The following is a 22,500-nucleotide window of genomic DNA, read 5'->3' as shown; positions in this document are numbered from 1 at the left end:
ATAGACACATTATTGTGTGTGTGTGTGTGTGTGTGTGTGTGTGTGTGTGTGTGTGTGTGTGTGTGTGTGTGTGTGTGTGTGTGTGTGTGTGTGTGTGTGTGTGTGTGTGTAAAGACATTGACACTTCAATGCAACCTGCTGGGTTCCTTATATAGGGAACTTTTTACTGATTGGCTTAATGACCTGACCTGGAATGTTTACTGTGTGAAGGTCCTTGAGACGACTCTTGTGGTCATTTGGCGTAAAATAAATAAACTGAATTGAAATGAAATGAGTCACAAAACTATTCATGACAAACACTCACAAATCATTATGACATTGTTTTTCATGATTAGTGGAGAAATATCATGAAGAATTAGAGCCTGTTCAATATCTATAAAGCACAGAGATGCTAGAATATTCGGTGGGACACATCCGGTCAGAACCCGGACTGCTTTATATGACTCATAGGCCATTTCTCAATACTCAAGGACGCTAGTACCTTCTTGTGTACTAGACAAGTATGTTGTTGGCAAGCACACCAGAAAGTCTGTTCTACCGAGTACGGGAGGATGAGGACGGCATTTGGAACAGAACTGTACTCCGTTGCTTCCTGGCAACAAGCGCGGCTTCTTGCTACAGTTAAAAAACGACCTGACCAAAATTAAATAAAAGTCTAGTTTGTTCATTAAATAACAAAATAACAACAAAGATATATTAGTTTTATTATATTTGGCCCACTTTTGATCAAAACTATTACAGGTCCTTCTCAAAAAAATTGCATATTGTGATAAAGTTCATTATTGTCTGTAATGTACTGATAAACATTAGACTTTCATATATATTAGATTCATTACACACAACTGAAGTAGTTCAAGCCTTTTATTGTTTCTAATATTGATGATTTTGGCGTACAGCTCATGAAAACCCAAAACTCCTATCTCAAATAATTAGCATATCATGAAGAGGTTCTCTAAACGAGCTATTAACCTAATCATCTGAATCAGCTAATTAACTCTAAACACCTGCAAAAGATTCCTGAGGCTTTTAAAAACTCCCAGCCTGATTCAGTACTCAAAACCACAATCATGGGTAAGACTGCCGACCTGACTGCTGTCCAGAAGGCCATCATTGACACCCTCAAGCATGAGGGTAAGACACAGAAAGACATTTCTGAACGAATAGGCTGTTACCAGAGTGCTGTATCAAGGCACCTCAGTGGGAAGTCTGTGGGAAGGAACAAGTGTGACAGAAAACGCTGCACAACCAGAAGAGGTGACCGGACCCTGAGGAAGATTGTGGAGAAGGACCGATTCCAGACCTTGGGGGACCTGCGGAAGCAGTGGACTGAGCCTGGAGTAGAAACATCCAGAGCCATCGTGTACAGGCGTGTGCAGGAAATGGGCTACAGGTGCCGCATTCCCCAGGTCAAGCCACTTCTGAACCAGAAACAGCGGCAGTAGCGCCTGACCTGGGCTACAGAGAAGCAGCACTGGACTGTTGCTCAGTGGTCCAAAGTACTTTTTTCAGATGAAAGCAAATTTTGCACATCATTTGGGAATCAAGGTGCCAGAGTCTGGAGGAAGACTGGGCAGAGGGAAATGCCAACATGCCTGAAGTCCAGTGTCAAGTACCCACAGTCAGTGATGGTCTGGGGCGCCATGTCAGCTGCTGGTGTTGGTCCACTGTGTTTTATCAAGGGCAGGGTACATGCAGCTAGCTATCAGGAGATTTTGGAGCACTTCATGCTTCCATCTGCTGAAAAGCTTTATGGAGATGAAGATTTCATTTTTCAGCACGACCTGGCACCTGCTCACAGTGCCTAAACCACTGCTAAATGGTTTACTGACCATGGTATTACTGTGCTCAACTGGCCTGCCAACCCTCCTGACCTGAACCCCGTAGAGAACCTGTGGGATATTGTGAAGAGAAAGTTGAGAGACGCCAGACCCAACACTCTGGATGAGCTTAAGGCCGCTATCGAAGCCTCCTGGGCCTCCAGAACACCTCAGCAGTGCCACAGGCTGATCGCCTCCATGCCACGCCGCATTGAAGCAGTCATTTCTGCTAAAGGATTCCCGACCAAGTACTGAGTGCATAACTGAACATAATTATTTGAGGGTTGACTTTTTTGTATTAAAACCACTTTTATTTCATTGGTCGGATGAAATATGCTAATTATTTGAGATAGGAGTTTTGGGTTTTCATGAGCTGTACGCCACAATCATCAATATTAGAAACCATAAAAGGCTTGAACTACTTCAGTTGTGTGTAATGAGTCTAATATGTATGAAAGTCTGATGTTTATGTCAGGATCTGGGGTGAGTCAGCACCATTCTGTTCATCGTGCTTCAGTCTCTGCGGGTGGGCGGTTCCGGAGAGCAGCCAGCTGCAGGCCGACTCTAATCGACCGGTCCAGTGTTAATAAGGAGCTGAGAGATCACTTCACTTCGCTGAATGATTACTCGCGTTGGGCAGCTCTTGCCATCATAGTGAACTGTAGCTTTAGTCTTTTGCATTGTGCTCGCTCGCTGTAGTACGTGTTTCTGTGTGTACTTCGCCTTGTCATCACCAGGAACGTTCACCACTAGACAACTCAGCAACAACCTGATTTCACCTCCGAGCCTGATCTCACTCTCCAACTGGACCGACCCGCTCTCCCACCGCTCACCTCCCTAGGATTTCGGATGAGCACAGACGCAGCTCACCCCAGTCCTGTCTTCCCTCCCAAGATCTTGGATTTCAGTTCTACAGTAAGAACCTCAGAAACGGAGTCCTCCTAGTGTTATTCCACTCTGTCCACACCCTGACCCGTGATGGTCTCAGCAGACCCGGCCCCGGAGCTGTGCTCAGCTCACCGGTGCACCTTTAGTTCTCTTTCAAAATAAAAAGATTTTATTTGTTCTTACCTACGTCTCCTAGTGGGATTCTGCGTGTCTTGGGCCAGGAAACTCCCCACGGTCATGTCACCACATTACAGAAAATAATGAACTTTATCACAATATGCTCATTTTTTAGAAGGACCTGTGAAATACTAGCATCTTCTGCTCTTTGATGAATAAAATAAGTTTATTATTCATCAGAACAGAGCTACGGTGCTTTTATTTTGACAGTGGGTTAGCCAATTAGCATTGTGAAGGATCGTGAAGAGGAAAACCCAACAAAAATTACAATTTACACACGATTATTTACAATAACACACAGTCTGATAAAACATTAGTTATTAACTTTCTCCTCTGACGTTCGGAGTTGAACGGTTTGCGACGCAGTGCACTATGGGAAACTTTGCTGTCCAAAGTCCGCACATGGATGCATCCGCGACACAGTGGGCGGAGCAAGAACACATCCGGGAACCTTGAGCGAACTTGCCGTTAAGCGTGCGTCGGACTGAAACAGTCCTTGGGCCATCGTTGACGTTTCACAAGGACGTGAGCACACGGCCATGGCTGCTCACTTCCTGTCTGATTCCATCAAACGTTCATGAAGGAAAGTCAGTCGGGTTTGGGTTGGGTTGGGTTAGAAGAGCGCACACGGTGATGGCTCACATTCACTTCTGCGTTCTGTTGAAAGTGTTTTAGTCTAACGCTCAAATTTACATTTTTCAGCAAATGCACCATCAGCTGCAGGTTCCAACCTGGAAACACTCAGGAATGGAAGGTGCTGCCCTAATCTCACACAGAACCAAGCTTCTCATTTAAGATGCCCGAAAAGCAGCCAGGAAGAACCAGAAAAACATCAGGAACATCAGAGCACCCAGAAACAACCTGGAGCAAATAGGAAAACCTGGGAAAACAACCAAAACACCAGTAGCAACAACGAGGAACAAGCAGGAACATCGGACAGCAATCAAGACAAACTGGGAAAAGCCAAGGAAACCGAGGAATCTATCAAAAATAAGCAGGAAAAACCAGAAAACAAGGAACAGACCGTGCAAAGAAGGAACAATTAGGAAAGAACTGGAAACACGGGAAATCCTGGAATATCCAGGAGCAACCAAGGGCAAAAGAAAATCCTGTTAGCAGATCTCGGCCAAGTGTGGCGGTTCTCTGTACCTGCCATCACCTGCATCCATCAAAGCCCCACTCCAGGTCGGTTTCCTGTCCTCCCCACAGGGAACGTCTGAGCCACGATGGGCGAGCCCAGGAATGTTAGTGACAGGGTGACGCCGACCTGTCAGGATTTTCTAATCCTGGAGTTTCACCGTCTGTTTTCTAGCAGAAGCTACTGCAGGAGATAGGTGTAGGAGACTATTTCATGTCCAGCCTGCATGACTCAGAGTGAGCCGTTAGAACCAGACAGAATCATTAAAAATGAATTTCACTGAAGGGTCTCTGAAGTCCAGTAAGTTTTTAATCTGGCCCCATTTTAAACATCTTCTTCCTGGTTGGGCGTGGCCCTAGAGACGTCTCCACAGCCAATAATCTGTCTCCATTTAGGCTCATCTTCTGCATCCTCCACCTTCACACCAACCTTCCAACCGCAGCATCCTCATCACTGTCTCTCCTCTGGACACGTCCAAACTATCTCAGTCTGTCCTCTCCGTCTTTATCTCCACAACATGATGGACTCACCTCCATCTTAAACATATCGTGTTACATATCATATTATCTTATTATACTTATATTATTATACGTCCTTCAATTATACTTTCTGAGCTATTTCTGCTGTACGTGCACTGATTCCCTTCTGGTGCTCTCCCCTCTCACGTGCCATTTTCTCGAGAATGTTTATTCAGACAGGAAGGAAACACCCGACCATCAGCTCGGCTCTGCGGATCATTAGAAATGCAACACACACACACACACACACACACACACACACACCAAAGCTTTCTCCTCCCATCAGTAATGGCTGCTGCCCATCAGCCCGGTCGGTTAGCTGCTGTGGGAGCCATTAGGCCAGAGATACTCACCCTGTTAGGACCACCACAAAGTCCATTACATTCCAGCCATTACGAAGGTAGGAGCCTTTATGAAAAGCAAAGCCCAGAGCAATGATCTTGATGCCAGCCTCAAAACAAAATATTCCAATAAAGTAGGGCTCTGTGTCATCCTGTAAAGGAGAGGAAAGCCAAGTCAGCAAACGAAGCTTCTGCCAATGTTGACAGAAACAAAAATCACTTAAATCTGTCTGAAGAATTTAACATTAAAGGGGCGGGACACTCGTTCAGTTTGCAGTGGCCTCTAGTAGGAATGAATGGCTTGCAGGTCATACTCTGGGGGAGTGAAGCACAGAGGATTCATCTGGAGGGGAAGTTAGCTTCAGACGGAATGATTCAGTCTTACTTCCTGATATTTGGACGTCTCTCTTCTGCAACACAACTCTACCCCTGACTCTGTTCTGCAACGTTGACATTTTATCTCCACAAATAACACAAGCCTGCAGCAGTTCTGCTTTGTGGTGGAGTTGCTAATGCTAACGGTTAGCTTCTACTAGCAAGATGTTCTCTGCTGTTTCCAGGACTCTAAACCAACAACAGCCTTCCCCGTCATGAGTCCAGATGGGTGAGTCCATGAATGTTAGTGACAGGGTGACATAGATCTGTCACGATTTACTCATCCTGGAGTTTCACCGTCTGTTTTCTATTAGAAGCTACTGCAGGGGATAGGTGTAGGAGACTATCTTCTATCAGACGCTAATGCAGGAGATAGGTGTAGGAGACTATCTTCTATCAGACGCTAATGCAGGAGATAGGTGTAGGAGACTATCTTCCATCAGACGCTAATGCAGGAGATAGGTGTAGGAGACTATCTTCCATCAAACGCTAATGCAGGAGATAGGTGTAGGAGACTATCTTCTATCAGACGCTAATGCAGGAGATAGGTGTAGGAGACTATTTTCCATCAGACGCTAATGCAGGAGATAGGTGTAGGAGACTATCTTCTATCAGACGCTAATGCAGGAGATAGGTGTAGGAGACTATCTTCTATCAGACGCTAATGCAGGAGATGTAGGAGACTATCTTCTATCAGACGCTAATGCAGGAGATAGGTGTAGGAGACTATCTTCTATCAGACGCTAATGCAGGAGATAGGTGTAGGAGACTATCTTCTATCAGACGCCAATGCAGGAGATAGGTGTAGGAGACTATCTTCTATCAGACGCCAATGCAGGAGATAGGTGTAGGAGACTATCTTCTATCAGACGCTAATGCAGGAGATGTAGGAGACTATCTTCTATCAGACACTAATGCAGGAGATAGGTGTAGGAGACTATCTTCTATCAGACGCTAATGCAGGAGATGTAGGAGACTATCTTCTATCAGACACTAATGCAGGAGATAGGTGTAGGAGACTATCTTCTATCAGACGCCAATGCAGGAGATAGGTGTAGGAGACTATCTTCTATCAGACGCTAATGCAGGAGATGTAGGAGACTATCTTCTATCAGACACTAATGCAGGAGATAGGTGTAGGAGACTATCTTCTATCAGACGCTAATGCAGGAGATAGGTGTAGGACACTATCTTCTATCAGACGCTAATGCAGGAGATAGGTGTAGGAGACTATCTTCCATCAGATGCTAATGCAGGAGATAGGTGTAGGAGACTATCTTCCATCAGACGCTAATGCAGGAGATAGGTGTAGGAGACTATCTTCCATCAGACGCTAATGCAGGAGATAGGTGTAGGAGACTATCTTCCATCAGACGCTAATGCAGGAGATAGGTGTAGGAGACTATCTTCCATCAGACGCTAATGCAGGAGATAGGTGTAGGAGACTATCTTCCATCAGACGCTAATGCAGGAGATAGGTGTAGGAGACTATCTTCCATCAGACGCTAATGCAGGAGATAGGTGTAGGAGACCCTCCAGAAGTTCACAAGCTGTACTAAAGCAGAACCTATGAGACTGATGTGTGTGTGCGTGTGTGTGTTTGTGCGTGTGTGTGTGTGTGCGTGCACGCACGAGAGAGAGAGAGAGAGAGAGAGAGAGAGAGAGAGAGAGAGAGAGAGAGAGAGAGAGAGAACTGTTGGGAGGTGTGGTGTGTTCTGCTCCTGGACTTCATGACGATCTAGTGCATCAAGCTTGCTGAAACGAAACCTTGAAGCGATCAGCAGCGACGCCGCAGCTCCTCATGACTGACATGTTTGGAACTTCTTTTGGTTTGGGGGGTTGGGAGGGGGGTGTGGCTGTTTGGGGAGGTGTGGTTTTAAGCTTTTGACACGCTGTAAAACAGCCTGTTCCTGTTGTTTTGCTCAGAAAATAAATGATGAAAAGGATCCTTCAGATCATCACGAGTACATCTTACTCACCAGATGTTCTGACAGAGGTGTTTTATCTGAGGCTGGCAGGTGCTGCTCCAACGCCAGAACAATGCAGTTAGCTATGATGGTGGCCAGGATCAAGTACTCAAATGGAGTGAGATTGTCAAGGAAATAGAAGTGACAGTAAAATCCATCCTACAGCTCTGAGAGAACACTTTCATCTGTGGAGAAATCCAGCACTCTGGCTTTGTTCTTTAACACCAGCCGGCAGAAGGAAGGCTGCTGCACCAAGCGTCTAAAGTAGGTGGAATCAGAGCATCACAGTGAAAACATGAGACCCTAGATGTCTGCCTGAATGGTGGTCAGTAGCACATAACACCATGTTACCATCTCCACGTCAACGCTTTGTCCCTGAATGCAACGCACATCCTACAAGAGCATGAACACATTATTTAGAATGTGTGAACGATTCTTGTCGTGATTTGGCACAAAATAAAAACTTGAAATGAACAAAAGGAAAAACTAACGTTAGTAGCTAAGTGATGTCTGATACTTAACCCTTTAGGCGCCATAGTTTTTCCAGTAAAATGTGAATTTTTTACATCACTATTTAAAGAGCTTGTAGCTTAAATCTGGTTAGAGACAGAGGAATATTGTAAGTTAGAAAAATCTTCAGTAGGAGCCAAATTTTGTGATAGGAACAAATTCACTCACATAATTTGCATATAATGACGTCATCAGGTGGCAGCCATATTGGATTGCATCACATTTGCAGAATTTTTTTTTATGTTTTTGTCTTATTTTCTTAGTGTTGTTATTGCTTATGATACATTTATACATATTCCTATGTAGACATATATAACTATGTATGTATATATATATAATATTTATTACTTTATTGGTATTTTGTTATGTTTACTGCGTATCAATCAAGAACACTGTTTTGGTGCTTCAGTGTCATGAACACATTTCACTCATCCCTTCTTTGGTTTATATAATGTGAAAAAAATCCATGAATTCACATGGCAGGATTTTTAAAGAATTTATTTGTAAATCAGGGTGGAAAATAAGTATTTGGTCACTTCAAACAAGGAAAATCTCTGGCTCTCACAGACCTGTAACGTCTTCTTTAAGAAGCTTTTCTGTCCTCCACTCATTACCTGTATTAATGGCACCTGTTTGAACTCATTATCTGTATAAAAGACACCTGTCCACAGCCTCAAACAGTCAGCCTCCAAACTCCACTATGGCCAAGACCAAAGAGCTTTCGAAGGACACCAGGAAAAGAATTGTAGACCTGCACCAGACTGGGAAGAGTGAATCTACAATAGGCAAGCAGCTTGGTGTGAAAAAATCAACTGTGGGAGCAATTATCAGAAAATGGAAGACATACAAGACCACTGATAATCTCCCTCGATCTGGGGCTCCACGCAAGATCTCATCCCGTGGGGTCAAAATGATCATGAGAACGGTGAGCAAGAATCCCAGAACCACACGGGGGGACCTGGTGAATGACCTGCAGAGAGCTGGGACCACAGTAACAAAGGTCACCATCAGTAACGCACTACAACGGCAGGGAATCAGATCCTGCAGTGCCAGACGTGTTCCGCTGCTGAAGCCAGTGCATGTCCAGGCCCGTCTGAAGTTTGCCAGAGAGCACATGGATGATACAGCAGAGGATTGGGAGAATGTCATGTGGTCAGATGAAACCAAAGTAGAACTTTTTGGTATAAACTCAACTCGTCGTGTTTGGAGGAAGAAGAATACTGAGTTGCATCCCAAGAACACCATACCTACTGTGAAGCATGGGGGTGGGAACATCATGCTTTGGGGCTGTTTTCTGCTAAGGGGACAGGACGACTGATCCGTGTTAAGGACAGAATGAATGGGGCCATGTATCGTGAGATTCTGAGCCAAAACCTCCTTCCATCAGTGAGAGCTTTGAAGATGAAACGTGGCTGGGTCTTCCAACACGACAATGATCCCAAACACACCGCCCGGGCAACAAAGGAGTGGCTCCGTAAGAAGCATTTGAAAGTCCTGGAGTGGCCTAGCCAGTCTCCAGACCTCAACCCCATAGAAAATCTGTGGAGGGAGTTGAAAGTCCGTGTTGCTCGGCGACAGCCCCAAAACATCACTGCTCTCTAGAAGATCTGCATGGAGGAATGGGACAAAATACCAGCTACTGTGTGTGCAAACCTGCTAAAGACCTATAGTAATCGTTTGACCTCTGTTATTGCCAACAAAGGTTATGTTACAAAGTATTGAGTTGAATTTTTGTCATTGACCAAATACTTATTTTCCACCCTGATTTACAAATAAATTCTTTAAAAATCCTGCCATGAGAATTCATGGATTTTTTTTCACATTCTGTCTCTCACAGTTGAAGTGTACCTATGATGTAAATTACTGACCTCTGTCATCATTTTAAGTGGGAGAACTTGCACAATCGGTGGCTGACTAAAAACTTTTTTGCCCCACTGTGTGTGTGTGTGTGTCTATATATATATATATATATATATATATATATATATATATATATACATAATCCTCAATCTAGGCTTTTCCACAGCCCCACTGTTACGGATGCCAACACATGTCGGGGATGTAACACCCACGCAGAACTGAATGAACGCTTTCATTTCTGGGACAGTTACATCGTACCAGTCATTATATCTGGAGCTAGATTTCAGTTCCTCCCTCTCTAGATACTGGTGAGCATATCGGTTAGTTTCAGTTGTGATGAGGGTCCAGAATTCCTCATCCAAAAAACGGACAGAAAATCTATGTGTTCTGAATTTGACGGATCCCTGTCTCCACGGTATCCAACTGGCTCATCAAAATGCCTGATCCACTTGGAATACTGCTCCTCTTCTCCCAAACTAACCCAGCCATCATCATTATTATTGTCACTGAGGCCGTGTTGGGCCACCCCCCCCGCTAGCAGTTATTTTTTTCCCGCGGTTCCTCCCCCTCCTGCTGCATTTCCCGCGGTTTCCCCCCCCACACCCCCCCACCCCCACCCCCCCGGGGCTGAATGGATCACCAGCGGAATTTCGAGTTCTGATTAAAATGCTGAATACGAGGCCATGTGCCCTGACTGGTTAACCTTAAACAGACTAAATAAAGTAAGAACCCTGGAAAATAAAGTGTGCCTTAGGTTGGTTGTTTTGTATCTAACAACAAACCTGAGAATCACTAATTGGGTTCTGTGTCGGAACCTCAGGAACCCCGTTAATGTGGATCATTTATAAAGTAAGAGAGTTTCAACTATAAAAGAAATGTCAGGAAACAGTTTTCTACAGCTCATCGGCTACCCCCACAACAGTTCAGTCGGTATCTCATCCAGCAACCCCTGAGGATTGCTCCTGCTCTGCCAAGAGAGGCAGTCACAGGAGAGGAAGCAGGCCAATGAGCTCAAACCAGCAGGCCTCCAGCTGCTCAGAGGCTAATGCATCCTCCTGCAGCACTGCTTTGATTGTTCTGCATCAATACTCAGACCTCCGTAATGCACTGTGTCATCAAAGCATGTTAAATATTTGTCCAGTAAAACAATCAACTGATTTCCCAAGCATCTCATTTCCCACACAACCTGAGAAGTTTTACTACTTGAACACATGCTCTCATACCTGAGTTTTATTGCGTTACTCAGCATCCCATTCAGACTGAACTGATTCTACTCTGTAATTCAGGGAGGGTCGAAGCTAAAAAACCTGCTCTGTGTCAGCATGTTTGTTTGGTGTGGCACCAGTGTAGCAGCCCACTGGAGGTTCAGCTCCATGGAAAGAACCACTGTAGCCCAGTCGGCGTTCAGCACCCTGGACAGGACCACTAGCCCACTGGGGGTTCAGCACCATGGACAGGACCACTAGACCACTGGGGGTTCAGCACCCTGGACAGGACCACTAGCCCACTGGGGGTTCAGCACCATGGACAGGACCACTAGCCCACTGGGGGTTCAGCACCATGGACAGGACCACTAGCCCACTGGGGGTTCAGCACCATGGACAGGACCACTAGCCCACTGGGGGTTCAGCACCATGGACAGGACCACTAGCCCACTGGGGGTTCAGCACCATGGACAGGACCACTAGCCCACTGGGGGTTCAGCACCATGGAGAGCATGATCACCTTCTGCTGTGGGTTCAGAAATGTGGACAGCACTACTTTTGTCTAACGGAAATTCAGCACCAGTTTCTACGGTACGTAAAACTTGGGATTCTCCATAAAGAGGATAAAGATGGGGTTGTTTTGGTCTAACGCACTATGGCAGAACATGATTAACAAGCTTCCCTGACAGCTCTAACAACAGATGAATGAATGAGTGAATAAACTAGCTTTTAACTTAGAGCTGATTAAAGCTGTTCTTTCCTCTCAGCAAAAACAAATAAAGCCCATGTCCAGCTTTACACCTCCAAACTGCAGCAACAGTTTGTAGTAGAAACAGTAACACACACACACACAGACAGACACATATATATATACATATATATATAGATAGCAATAATATATTATATATACATAATATTATATATATATATATATATATACATATATATATATATATATATATATATATATATATATATATATATATATATATATATATATATACATACACACAAATATATATAATATTATATATATGGACATATATACATAAATATATATGTATGTATATATACATACATATATATACATAAATATATACATACATACATATATATATTATACACACACACACACATATATATTTATATAGCAATAATATAATATATATAAAATTATATATATATATATATATATATATATATATATATATATATATATATATATTCGCTATTTGTGAAGTGCGGTTCGGGGGTTTGAACCCCCGCACAATGAGGCAGGATATGGCCATTCGGTGATCTTTTTGGCGTATTTCCGGATGATGTTATCCTCGCTGAAGATAAAGAGGGACCGGTTAACGGTGAGGCAGTTCTGTTTGACGGGGATGGGGCGGTAAATAGCCATGGTCCTGGCCCTCTGGGCAATGGTGTGCTTGTACATCCTCTGCCCCCCCGGAGGCACCGGTTGCCGGCTGGCCCCCGGGGCCGGCCCCGCGGCACCGCTGCCCCCGTAGCGACTGGACAGGTCGTCGTCGAAGCGAGCCATTGTGGACGAGCGAAACTAACAGCAGAAAGGAAATGGAGAAGAAGCATCACAACCAGCAGGTGTCCCGTCCCCTGGAAGCGTCTTCAGGTTCCTGAGTCACTTCCGGACACACGAGTCCAACAAGCGAGGCAGGCGGTATCCTTCAGCGTCGCTCCGAACCCCGCTCTCCGCCGCTTCCCATCCCGACTCTCCCCGCGGCGTCAAGTTGTTGCTCAAAGTTTAGACGGCCACCGTCCATGATGCACCGTCTTCCTCCTAGTCGAGCTTTCCTCCTCCTCCCAGTCCCTCGGCGCCAGACCAGCAGCCCGAAGACACGAGCAGCAGCTCGAGTCTTAAATCCGTGCCGGCATCGAGTCAGGACGTGCACCTCCCAAAACACAACAGGCGCGTGCACGTGTAAAGTTTAATCAGACGCACTGCATCTCAGAACCTCCAGCACCAGCATCTGGTCCTCAGCTGGAGCCCCATGTGACCGACGGGACGCGAGCCTCTGGCTCCACCTGGACCGGCCCTGTTTCCATAGCAACAGGGAAGGGAAGGAGGGAGCGCGCGCGCTGTATGGCAGAAAGGCTTCTTATACCTATCAAAATAAAGAGCATGTTTGTAACTATTAGTTTTATTTTGAAACTAAACCAACAAAAGTACATCTGGGTATAGTAAAGAGTTATTTTCACAAACAGGTTAAAAATATGGGAAAAGGCACCAAATGAGTGACTAGTTCCTAAAGGTACCAGCTGGTTGTTCTGACACAAGCACACCGGTCACCATGGAGACAGGAGTCTTCCAAACTCATCTGAAAGGCTTCCAACTCCTTTAGTGAAGTTTTCCACTTTATATATGAATATCGTACAAAACACGTTTGCTGAGGCGGTCTGCAGCATTCCTGGAACGGTCACTGATGGAAACGTCCACCAGACTTCACCCACCGTCTGGTTCCGTGGCGTTTCACAGCTGTAGGTGGCCGTTTCCACCTCCACCCACAGAACAACACTGGGTCTGACCCACAGACAGCTCAACACGACATCATCAGACACGTAGTTTTAAAAATGTGTTTAATGAATGTGATAAAAGCCAGTTTATAAAATACAGTCAGAATAAGAACCACTCTTGTGTGTCACTGCAGCATCCGTCTGCTGAAACAGCACAGCTGCTTTATAAATAGGTTTGATCTGTGAGAACATCGTTAAAACCGAGCCTGACGTGGACGATCGCGGTGGTGTTCAGGGTTTCTGACGCTTCTATCTGGCGACAGCATGCTGACACTTCACAGACCCACACTGGCAGCTCAAGTACTTGCTCTTCACCCTCCAGTAGTTCTCCCCGTAGTCGATCCTGGTGAGGACAGGAGGTCCGTTATCTCTACAGCAGACAGGCGGAGGCGGCTGCTTTGCTCATACTCACCCAATCTGGTCTCCAGCTTTGATGGGCTTGCTGGAGAAGAAGGCAATCTTGGGGAAGCGCAGGTCTTGGTGCATGGTGAACACCCTCACCACCATCAGGTTGGGCTCACACAGGTGGTTGATGAAGCGACCAATGTTGCCAAAGAGCCTGGCATCGATGCAGTGAACCTCCCCCACCTGGAGATGACCCAGAAGCATCAGTGAGACGTGGTGTCCTCCAGCCGAGGACTTTACGCCTCCCAACAGCAGCGTTCTCCCCGTGGATGTGTGGGTTCTCTCCCAGTAACCCAGGCTCCTCCCACACACCCAAAACAGGCATGTCAGGTTACCTGGAGACTCTAAACGGTCCCCAGGTGTGTGACTGGTTGTGATGGACTGGAGACATTTCAAGGTGTCCTCTGATCTAGTCAGATGACCTCTAGTTGTGGCTTGACTGCAGTTCATATAAAATGTGTTAAGAGGGATAAGATCAACAAAAGAGCCCGGCTGGCCTCAGGGCAGCTCCTTGCTGTGTCTGCTTTGAGCCGGCATCATCCTGAGACATGTCTCCGTTAGTCCTTGTGTTCAGAAGTGTCCCTCCACCACCAGAGAAGGTGTTTATAGATGTGTAGACTTGAGCGTGTTCCATCAGCCTATTAGAGATGCTCGGTTCTGTCCTGGCTGCTTAACAGCCTCCTGTGGTTCCAGCCAAGCTGGGTGAGTCCACCAGTGCTAGTTTTCAGCGTGGCGTCAATCTGAACGCGTTGGCAACCAGTTTCTCCATCGATTTGTTGCGTTGTGCAACTTTTTTTCGTGCCGTGCAACCTTTACGTAACAGTGAATGTGTATGTGGCAGCAGAGCAGACTGAGACACGTATGGCGCACGCACGAGGAGAAAACTCAGTGTGTGATGAACTATTCTTAGACGTGGCACTCGCGGGACATCTTTTCAAGTGACGTTTTCCCCAGAAGAACAACCTACCCCTAACCCTAAGGACTAAACCTACTCTAGGTGCTGTGGAGGAGAACAGAAACCAGCAAAGACACAAAGGGTCCAAAGTCTGTGATCTAAAGTGTAACTGGGGCAGATTAGCTAATGCTAGCCGGTAGCAGGATAACGATCGAGTGGGTTCAGTAAAAACACGACGGTCATGAAACTAAAGTCCCCATCACCCGGTTTATTCTTAGCTGTCTGCAGCAGAACCACAGTCGGGCTGCTGCTTCGAGTCTGCTCCATAGGCCGCAGCAGGTATATGGCAAGCCACTGTAGCATTTAATTCACAAACGCAACTATCTGTGAGCCTAATTTAAACTGGATTATTGCTAACCCGCATATAACGGATGTGTCACCATTACATTGTTAGCAGTAGAAATTAAATGTCATTAGCACGTCTAGAAGCTTACTGCTGAACATGACTGACAGCATGTTGCCATCGGCCGTATTTTTCTACGGGGCGGGAGTTGGAACTAGCACCATGAGAACTAACATCACATCTCTAAAGCTAATCTTCATCTGCGTAAGTCACACATCATGTGACCAGGAAGCAGAAAACCCATGTGTCAGGAGATCGTTTTGGGGCGCTGCTGTAAAGAATGAGAGGCGCCAACCAGAAAAGCTTCTGCTGCTCACAGTTCCACAACAGGCAACGCTAGAAACCCACGAGGCTTCCTGATGAAGAAGCCAGTCTACTCTTTGTTTTGGTAGGTTGGGTTAGGGGCTGCATGACTTCATTTTTTTAAAAGTCGACATTCAAATAATGAAAGTCGAGTCGACTGACTAGTCGTTAATGACGTCATACACCTGAAGCGGGGGGGGGGGGGGGGGGCTCCTGGGCCTGGGCCCACTTTGCCCGTATTATAATCCAGCCTTGCATGTCCAGGCTGCTTGTGAAACCCAGAATGACCGATCATATTTTAGACACAACAATGGTTTCTCAATCACCTTCACCGTCAACGATTTTACTGGTGGACTTAAGAAAAACAACTAAACTTTTCAAAATAAGACATGAGCACCAAGTCCTCGGTTTAATGTTTACAGCAACTCAACAGACACGCTTCCAGAAGCATCTGGTCCCCACATCAGCAGTCAGAGAGGAAGAACCATCACCTTGTTGTCCAGCGTAAAGAGGAACGAGTCGTTCTCTCGTCTGTCAGCTTCGGCATCTCTGATGATCTCTCCAACATATCTGCGGACGAGATGATCCTGTTGAACACGAGAACTCTGAATCTGCTTTAGTTTGTTTTTACATGACAGAATCTTCTCACTCGCAAATGAAAGTTCCTTGAGGAACATCCTGCATGGCCCTCACCCCCCAGCCCATCTTCTCTGTCCTGAAGAGCTGCAGTCGAACTCTGCAAAAAACAACAGAGTGTTATCGTCCAGCAGGGCTGCACGCCGCGTGGTTTACTGGGCAGGCTCAGCAGTTCCACGTCCTGATCCGGTCCTCGTGCTTTTAGACTTCTCCGACATGTGTTGGTGAATCTGGACCAACGGTCCTTCAGACTGTCTCAAGCAGGTTTTCCTGTTGGTTATCGGAGCCCCAAACCCCGAATCAGACTAAAATCATTCCAAGAGCATGAACTGCACTCAACAGTTTGGTGGTTTATGTAAGTAATAGTGGGAGGTCAGCCTGCTTTACGCCAGTGGCTGTTTACTGTACCGGTAGCTAAGAGCCTAGACTAGAATTAAATACTTTAGTGGGGAAATTCACTTGTTACAGCAGCACCAACACTAAAGAGAATAACTAGAAGTCAATAATAACAAAGGTACATGTATGTACACATAGGCAGTAATCTAGTATTGTAACCTTCGGCCACTACCAGACCCACACAAACGGACCACAGACACAGCTTCTGCTTGAACACAGCTTTATTAACACCTGATACACACAGGTACCGCCGACAGGAGCTCACCCAGCTCCTCCAGTCTGGAGAGAGCAAAGGAACAGGAAAGAGGGAAATCAGTGGATTCCGGGAAAGGTGGCGTTGGTAGAAAGAGCAGAACAAGGAGAGGGTGGTGATGAAGGTCCCACCAAAGCCTGAACAGGTGAGTTTAAAGGAGACCACTGAGTCCACTGATCTCAGGCTCAGGGGGAGAGAGGTCCAGAGTCTGGGGGCCACAGCAGCAGATGATCTGTCACCTTTGACCTTTAGCCTGGTGCTGCACAACCAGTAGGCTTTGATCACTGGACCTCAGGGACCTGCTGGAGGTGTAGGGACTGAGAAGATCACCAGTGTAAGATGGTGCTTGTCCATGTAAGGCCCTATAGACCAGAACCAACAGGTCATTCCCCTCAGACACACAGCCGACAATGGCCGAGTCATCAGAGAACTTCTGGAGGTGACAGCTGCTGGTGTTGTAGGACAAGTCCGAGGTGTAGAAGGTGAAGAGAAAGGGTGAGAGCACCATACCCTGCGGAGCTCCAGTACTGCATACAACCACCTCAGATGTACAGTTGTGCAGCCTCACGTACTGTGGTGAGCTAGTTGATGGTCCATGCAGTCAGATGTTGGTCCACTCCTGCACCCTCATCTTCTGCTGCAGTAGACACGGCTGGATGGTGTTGAAGGCACTTGAGAAGTCCAAGAACATGACCCTAACAGAGCTTTTTGGCACCTTGAGGTGAGCCAGCGCCCGGAGCTGTGGGTAGATGAGGACGTCCTCCACCTCCATGTTTGGTGTATATGCAAACTGCAGAGGGTCTATTTCCGGGGTCACCACTGAACGTAGGTGGGTGAGGATGACAGTCTCCGTAATCTTGCACAATGCATGCCCGTCAGCGCGTTCCTATCCCTCCCGCTCATCATTTCTACTGAATCCTTCATCGATTACTCGAGTGTTCTATCTGACGAGGTTTCAAGTGAAACGAGACTCTAGTGCGCTGCTAAAATATGAAAATCAAACAGCAAAATTAACAAAGGCTCAGTAATAAATACTAAATTGGTGTTCCCTATTTCCCCGGTGATTTTTATAGTTAATAAATATTTTATGGAACAAAATTTGACTTATATTTCACTCACATTTTAGGTTTGTATTACTCATCCTAGTCAAAATAACATACCTAAAAATGTATTCACGTATAATCAGTAGAATGTATTTATTTCATTAACATGTCCTGTGGTAAGCTACTGGACATGCTACTAACTGGTAACACAGTAATTGTGGAATATAAATTTTATTATGACGGGTTGGCAACATAATCCAGTCTAAATTGTGTTCAAATGTGAAAGCATTGATGAATTAGATGCTACAACGGCTTGCCTTGCTACGGTGTGTGGTAGCAACAACCAGACTCCAGCTAGCTGCAGCAGCGGCTCTGGCCACGCCCCTGCAGACATCCACACGTCAGCGGGGTGGAGGGACTTCTTCTTCCGCTTTTAAAGTTTAGCCGGTCACAACCATCACGTTTTTTCTGAACCACACTTGCTCGTGAGAATGCTACCCGCTAGCTTAGCATTAGCAATTCTGCTTGTAGTTTCACTCGTGATCCTAAACTTTGGACCACTTCTGCCTTTAACAATGGTTTGTGTCTGCTGGTTTCGGTTTTCCTCCACAGCACCTAGATGACCACATGGTGCTCCAGTAAAATGTGTTCAGACGGTGGGGCGCACTTTTAACGAAGTTTCGAATCAGTAAATTATGAATCGAGGAATCCAATCGAACTATTCAAATCATTTGATGACTCATTTCAGCACTACTTGTGATAAAATTTTAGTCCAGCAGTGTGGATCTTTTTACTTTTGGCTAATTTAGTATCAGTTGGCTCTTGTCAGTGTTAGCTAGTTGTTAGTGCTTGCACCAGAAAACTACCCAGAATATTTGGTAAGGGGAAACCTGTTGTTTTGATTCAAACACAGATTTAGACTGAAAGACTCCAGAAAGCAGGTTGTGGTGTCTGGGAATATTAAATGCTCTGATCTGTTTACATTTGGGTGCAGTGGCACCATCATTCCTATAGAGGGCATAAGAGGCCCCGGGAGGACTGTTCTAGCAGAGGAAAATGCTTACCCAATTGGTTGTGTACTGCTCTTGTTCTAATAAACCAGCTGTTAGCTAAAGAGCCAACTCAATGACGTTTTTTCATCTCATAAGTGTTCCTAACATTTAGATCTGGACACTACACCGGTGTGTGTCCATGGTAACACCTGGAAGAGGGACAAGTTACCTGAGTCCATTTTGAACAACACGGTTCCTGCAGGTTCTCCAGCATGAGCAGGCGTGGTTACACTCAAACAGCACTGGAGGCTCCCACTGGCAGAAGTCCTGAGGTAGGCGACCATCCTGTAGCACGCAAACACACACACACACACTCAGGAAACCTGGCCATGATTGTGTCACCAACAGGTAGTGCGGGCAGGTTTGGGAGTTGGGTCGCGTGCATTCACACAGAACCTTCGTATAAGTCGGTGAGCGCGTTTCCCCAGTCAGATTCGGGGAAGGTACTCAGAATGGCCCTGCGGAGTTACTGGGTGGGACTTGTGGCTATCTCATGCTGATTGGTTGTAACTCAGTAGGAAACCATATGCACCAGAGGAAATGGAGATTTGTTTTAAAGCGGCGAGCAGCTCTGAGCCGTATGATTGGCTAGTGAGTGGCCGAGGCAGGTGGAGGCGTGGCCGAGACTCAGCCGCAGTGCAGCCATGCAATACGGTACCGGCTAACGTAGCAGAGTACCTGTTAGCCATTAGCAACAGCTGAGTCAGAGTTTTATTGTGAAGAGGGCACAATGATGATGGTTTTAGACAACTAAAATGCCAAATAGAGACCACGTGTCTACCGCACTCTTGGACACTCTTCTATGCCGTTTAAACTGATGTAGGAGTGACTTGCTCTTTAAACTGGGATAATGGGGACATGACTATCGCAATAAACTCAATCACAGTAGTCAACACTTCTGAGACAGCCTGATGGTTACATATTTTATGTTTATGTTTATTTATTAGTCAGACGCTTTTATCCAAAGCAACTTAAAATTTATAACCTATAGGGCATGTTGTGATGTGTGGGGGAAACCGGAGTACCCGGAGGAAACCCACGCATGCATGGGGAGAACACGCAACTCCACGCAGAAAGGCCACAGCCGAGTTTCGAACCTGCAACCTTCGTGTTGCGAGGCAACAGTGCTAACCACTGCGCCACCATGCAGCCCGTATTTTAACTGCAGCAGATTTGTGTGCGTGTGTGTGTGTGTGTGTGTGTGTGTGTGTGCGTGTATGTGTGTGTGTGTGTGTGTGTGTGTGTGTGTGTGTGTGTGTGTGTGTGTGTGTGTGTGTGTGTGTGTGTACTTACACTGTCGTACCAACACCTCAGACTGAGCTGACCACATATGCAGGTGCTGGAGGAGCAGTCATCTGTGCAGCTGCAGTGCTTTAAAACACAACAGATGAGTTCTTACAGGTTATTTGTTTAGATGTCATTAGTTCCTGTCACACAGGACCACGACCCCTCGGTCACGCCTCATCAGTGACTAGACCAAGTCCGTTAGCACTTTCTTAGCAACAAGTCGGTTGTACAGAGAAGGAGAGGACAAGGACAGCAGATGGAACAGAACCGTACTCTGCTGCATCAAGTGCTGCTTTCTGCTAGAGTTATAAAACTACAGCGCCTGGACCTCTGGGACTTGGAGCTCCCCCCGTCTCCTGCGCATCTTTGGGGGGCGGATCTGTGGTCCCTCACACTCTCTGTTGGACGCTCCTATAGAGAAACCTAACATAAACAAGCGCGTGTACACACACAGGTGCTCACATGGTGCTCTCAAAAGTATGGGCTTGGGCACGTTCAACACAGGTCTTAAGGCTATGGGGGGCACTTAATGCGTTGTGATTTATTATCGTGGACAGGACACGGTAAAAAAAAAAAAAAATAAAAGTTAAAAACTACCTGAAATAGAAATGAAAGTCCAGTTTGTCCCTTAAATAACAACACTTAATAAAGTCCCATTAGTCCTCACACACACTGCTGGAATTATATCTCTGCATGACCCCCCAAGAGACTTTAAGATCAACATCCTGAGCCTAAAGCCTGGTTCATGCTTCTCCATCAGCTCCACAAGGGACAGATACACGGATTGACAGAAGCGTTTTGCTCTCATACTTCTCCGTCTCCTGGAGAGTGTTGCAAAGCAATTCTCTGCCAGGACAGCAGAGGGCGTAGCGCTGTTCTGTGGTATCCTGTCATGTATCGGTCCAAGATCGTGTGTTTCTATTGTGTTTTTTGTATTTAAGAGACTTTAAACACGGACATATTTGTCTCTCATCCTCCTCTAACTCTTCATGCGCTCCCCACCTCTAAACCCACGTTTCCTGTCATTTCAGTCCACAAATAAAACGCTTGCTGCTCATCTTTTCACTCCTCCAGTCACGGGAGAATTAAACGTTCATATTTTAGAGTTTTTTCGTGAGGTATTCTTCAAGCTTCTCCGTGTCTGCCGCTAGTTATCCTCGGCTCTCTCTGCAATGGCGGCGCTGTAAACAACAGCGGCGTCCTGACCAATCACAAGCTTGCGTAATCCGTCTCGTTCGACGGATGTTTAAAAAAGTGGGCTCGACTCCGTACGTACTTGCGTGCCTGCCGGAGCCCTACGCGAGGACGGATAATGGCGTTGCGTGTCTCCGCCCTGACGCAGACGGAGAAGCATAAATCAGGCGTAAGACATGACACAGTATCTAGAATGTTTAACAGTAATGACAACTTAGTGTGTACTCGTGTAGGTGTGTGCACGTGTGGAAGGAGGGTGCACGGCTCTGGGGAGTAAAACATGTAAACATGTACATTTGGACTGGGAACTAACCCTAACCAGTGACATGTTTTATTAGAAACCAGCAGAATGCTGAGGAAGACACGAGGCAGCATCGTTTCCATTTACTCTGATGTCTAAAGCAGATCTCGTAAAAAGGGCTTTGATAAAAAGACTAAAAAACACAGGTTTTCATCCAAGTCGGCCCTCGGCATGGACCAAGTGTTTACCTCTGGACTCGCGTGGGGGGGGTGACCTAACAGGAGGAAGGGAGGAGCCATGACACACTTAACCCCCACAGCAACTCTTACCTGTAAATGAGTGATGTCCTTGTCTACAGTCAGCGGGGACGTGACACAGGTGTCTGGTATGTATTTAAAGTTCTCAGGGCATGGCTCGCTGTCGACTGCATTAACACAGCTGATGGGAACAGCCTCATACCCTCGAGAAATATCCCTAAGGGGAGATTAGAGAGCAGACTTCAGGAAAGTGTTCCAGATGCCAACGGCCCACATCTCACTGGAACCCACTAAAATAGCCAGGTCTTTATCAGGTGGTGTACAGAAGCAAAGCTAGTGGTGTGATGAGCCCACCAAGTGCATCCAAGTCCATCTAAGAAATACACTGGGAGTCTTTATCCTAGCTTACACGCACTCTAGAAACTCCACCCCTCTCCGGTACAGGAGGTCCTCCGGTTAGCTTATAGCAACACAGACAGTAAAACTAAACGCTGGAGGGAGAAGCAGGCAAAGTTCAAACAGAATGAGCACAACGGTGGAAGGAATGGACACACCGCTGGAGCACAGCTGATCTGGTACGTACAGCACTGCTGGATGGTGTTACATGTGTTACTTTGTGGTGATGACATCATCAGAAGACCACTTCCAGAAGTTACCGCTATCAGCTGGACTGAACCGTTCACATGCAGATGAAGTCTGTTCCCTACAGCATCTTCTGGGTGTTTCAGCACAATCAGAACCAGTTCACCTTCCGCCAGACTGACGCGTTCTCACGCATGAAACACAAACGTGTCAGTGTGTTCAGGG

At 46.2% G+C, this 22,500-nt stretch overlaps 2 protein-coding genes across 5 annotated transcripts in view; both read right to left on the bottom strand.

The window, feature by feature from the left end:
- LOC107397069 (voltage-dependent N-type calcium channel subunit alpha-1B) overlaps positions 1-13,146 on the bottom strand; it is a gene marked incomplete in the record, with an annotated part of 226,962 nt that extends 213,816 nt beyond the window's left edge. Inside the window, 3 exon segments of the mRNA XM_070546318.1 lie at positions 4,892-5,031; positions 7,234-7,339; positions 12,080-13,146. Coding sequence (XP_070402419.1) covers positions 4,892-5,031; positions 7,234-7,339; positions 12,080-12,339 — 506 coding nt within the window.
- A 228-nt stretch (positions 13,147-13,374) lies between these two features.
- Positions 13,375-22,500, bottom strand: part of ehmt1a (euchromatic histone-lysine N-methyltransferase 1a) — a 56,029-nt gene continuing 46,903 nt past the window's right edge. For 3 of the 4 annotated variants that reach the window (XM_054734603.2, XM_054734604.2, XM_070546312.1), the window contains 7 exons: positions 21,766-21,910; positions 20,008-20,085; positions 18,884-18,999; positions 15,984-16,070; positions 15,826-15,904; positions 13,741-13,916; positions 13,375-13,671 (listed from right to left, as the gene is read on the bottom strand). In XM_054734603.2, the coding sequence (XP_054590578.2) occupies positions 13,578-13,671; positions 13,741-13,916; positions 15,826-15,904; positions 15,984-16,070; positions 18,884-18,999; positions 20,008-20,085; positions 21,766-21,910 (775 nt within the window). In that variant the 3' untranslated portion in view covers positions 13,375-13,577. The remainder of the gene's footprint in view (positions 13,672-13,740; positions 13,917-15,825; positions 15,905-15,983; positions 16,071-18,883; positions 19,000-20,007; positions 20,086-21,765; positions 21,911-22,500) is intronic. The other variant, XR_008559928.2, reaches the window with a different exon arrangement.

Source organism: Nothobranchius furzeri, chromosome 17, assembly GCF_043380555.1.
Source record: "Nothobranchius furzeri strain GRZ-AD chromosome 17, NfurGRZ-RIMD1, whole genome shotgun sequence".
Lineage (NCBI taxonomy): Eukaryota > Metazoa > Chordata > Actinopteri > Cyprinodontiformes > Nothobranchiidae > Nothobranchius > Nothobranchius furzeri.
Note: the sequence above shows the minus strand (reverse complement) of the source record. Positions and strands in the feature narration are given on the sequence as shown.